Consider the following 1,879-nt stretch of genomic DNA (forward strand, 5'->3'; position numbering starts at 1 on the left):
TCCGATATACCTTGGCTTTAGCTTCTTACCCTTCTTGGATACTACTCCGCTCTTCAAGGGTTTAACTCTTAGGAAAACTTTGTCTCCTACTTCAAATTCCAAATCTTTTCTCCTTGTGTCGGCGTAGCTCTTTTGTCTACTCTGGGCAACTTGAAGTCTTTCTCTAATTAGCTTTACTTTCTCATGGGTTTCTTCTATCCAAGGTATAGTCGTTGGATCTATAATTTTCTTCTCTCCCACTTCATCCCAATGAATCGGAGATCGACATCTGCTCCCATACAACGCTTCATACGGGGCCATCTGAATCGAGACTTGATAACTGTTGTTATACGCGAATTCTACTAAGGTCATATACTGGCTCAATTTCCCTCCAAAATCCAATATACACGACCTCAGCATATCCTCCAAAGTTTGAATTGTCCTTTCCGACTGCCTGTCGGTTTGGGGATGGTACGCAGTACTAAATTTTAACTTGGTCCCCAATGACTCTTGAAATTTCTGCCAAAAACGCGAGACAAACCTTGGATCTCGATCAGACACGATGCTTACAGGGATACCATGCAATCTCATGATTTCTTCTGTGTACAACTTGACCATTTTCTCCAAAGGAAAGCTCATACTCACAGGTAGGAAATGTGCAGACTTAGTAAGTCGGTCAACTATTACCCAAATCGCGTCAAATCCTTTTTGACTTTTAGGCAATCCCGTTACAAAATCCATTGTTATATGTTCCCATTTCCATTCGGGAATTTCTAACGGTTGTAATAAACCAGAGGGCTTCTGATGCTCAGCTTTTACTTGTTGGCAGATCAAACATTTCTGTACAAACTCAACTACGTCCTTTTTCAAACCGTCCCACTAGTATAACTCTTTCACATCATGATACATCTTATTCCCTCCAGGATGTATGGTATACTTTGATCGATGTGATTCTTCTAAAATTTCTTTCCTTAACTTTTCATCTGCCGGAACCACAATTCGATCTCGAAACCTCAATACTCCTTCAGACCCTAACTTAAAATCTAGGGTTTCCCCTTTTTGCACTATCTCCACATTCTTCTGAATTGTAGGGTCCATCTTCTGGGCCTCCGTAACACGCTCTAGTAATGGTGATTTCAATGACAAATTCCCAAATAAAACCTTTAATCTCCCCAAGCGAGGGTTCCAACTACTCACTTCTTCTAGTATGTCCCATTCTTTAACCATCAACCCCGCTACTTGGGCTTTTCTACTTAGGGGTCTGCTACCACATTGGCTTTTCCTGGGTGGTAGTTAATCGAACAATCGTAATCTTCCAAAAATTCTACCCATCGCCTCTGTCTCAAATTTAGCTCCTTTTGGGAGAACAAGTACTTGAGGCTCTTGTGGTCCGTAAAAACTTCAAAAGTCACGCCGTACAAGTAATGTCTCCATTTCTTTAAGGCAAAAATCACTGCAGCCAATTCTAGGTCATGCATTGGGTAATTTTGTTCATGAGGCTTCAATCTCCTGGAAGCATAGGCAACTACCTTACCCATTTGCATCAAAACACATCCTAGACCTTCTCTAGAGGCATCAGAATACACGGTATAACCTTCTCCTCCGTCAGGTAATACCAAAACAAGAGCGGATGTTAATCGCTTCTTTAACTCCTGAAAACTTGACTCACACTTTGGAGTCCAAATAAACTTGTTCCCTTTCTTGGTCAGCTCTGTCATTGGTCCAGCAATCTTCGAAAAATCCTTGATAAACCGCCTATAATAACCTGCTAATCCCAAGAAACTTCTAACTTCCGTTGGAGTTTCTGGCTGCTTCCACATCATAACGGCCTCAACTTTTGCCGGATCCACAGCAATTCCATCTTTGGAAACTCTGTGCCCTAGAAAAGAAATTTCTTCCA

General features: G+C 41.5%; 1 protein-coding gene across 1 annotated transcript; it reads right to left on the reverse strand.

Annotated features, from left to right (window-relative positions):
- Positions 1-858: 858 nt before the first annotated feature.
- LOC113758300 lies at positions 859-1,697 on the reverse strand. Its single transcript, XM_027301221.1, has 2 exons — positions 1,354-1,697; positions 859-1,261 (listed from the first exon to the last, which is right to left on the reverse strand). The coding sequence occupies exons 1-2, from the start codon at positions 1,695-1,697 to the stop codon at positions 859-861; spliced, it is 747 nt and encodes a 248-aa protein (XP_027157022.1).
- Between the last annotated feature and the right edge of the window lie 182 nt (positions 1,698-1,879).

The sequence above is a fragment of the Coffea eugenioides genome, unplaced genomic scaffold, assembly GCF_003713205.1.
Source record: "Coffea eugenioides isolate CCC68of unplaced genomic scaffold, Ceug_1.0 ScVebR1_45;HRSCAF=242, whole genome shotgun sequence".
In the NCBI taxonomy this organism is placed as follows: Eukaryota; Viridiplantae; Streptophyta; class Magnoliopsida; order Gentianales; family Rubiaceae; genus Coffea; species Coffea eugenioides.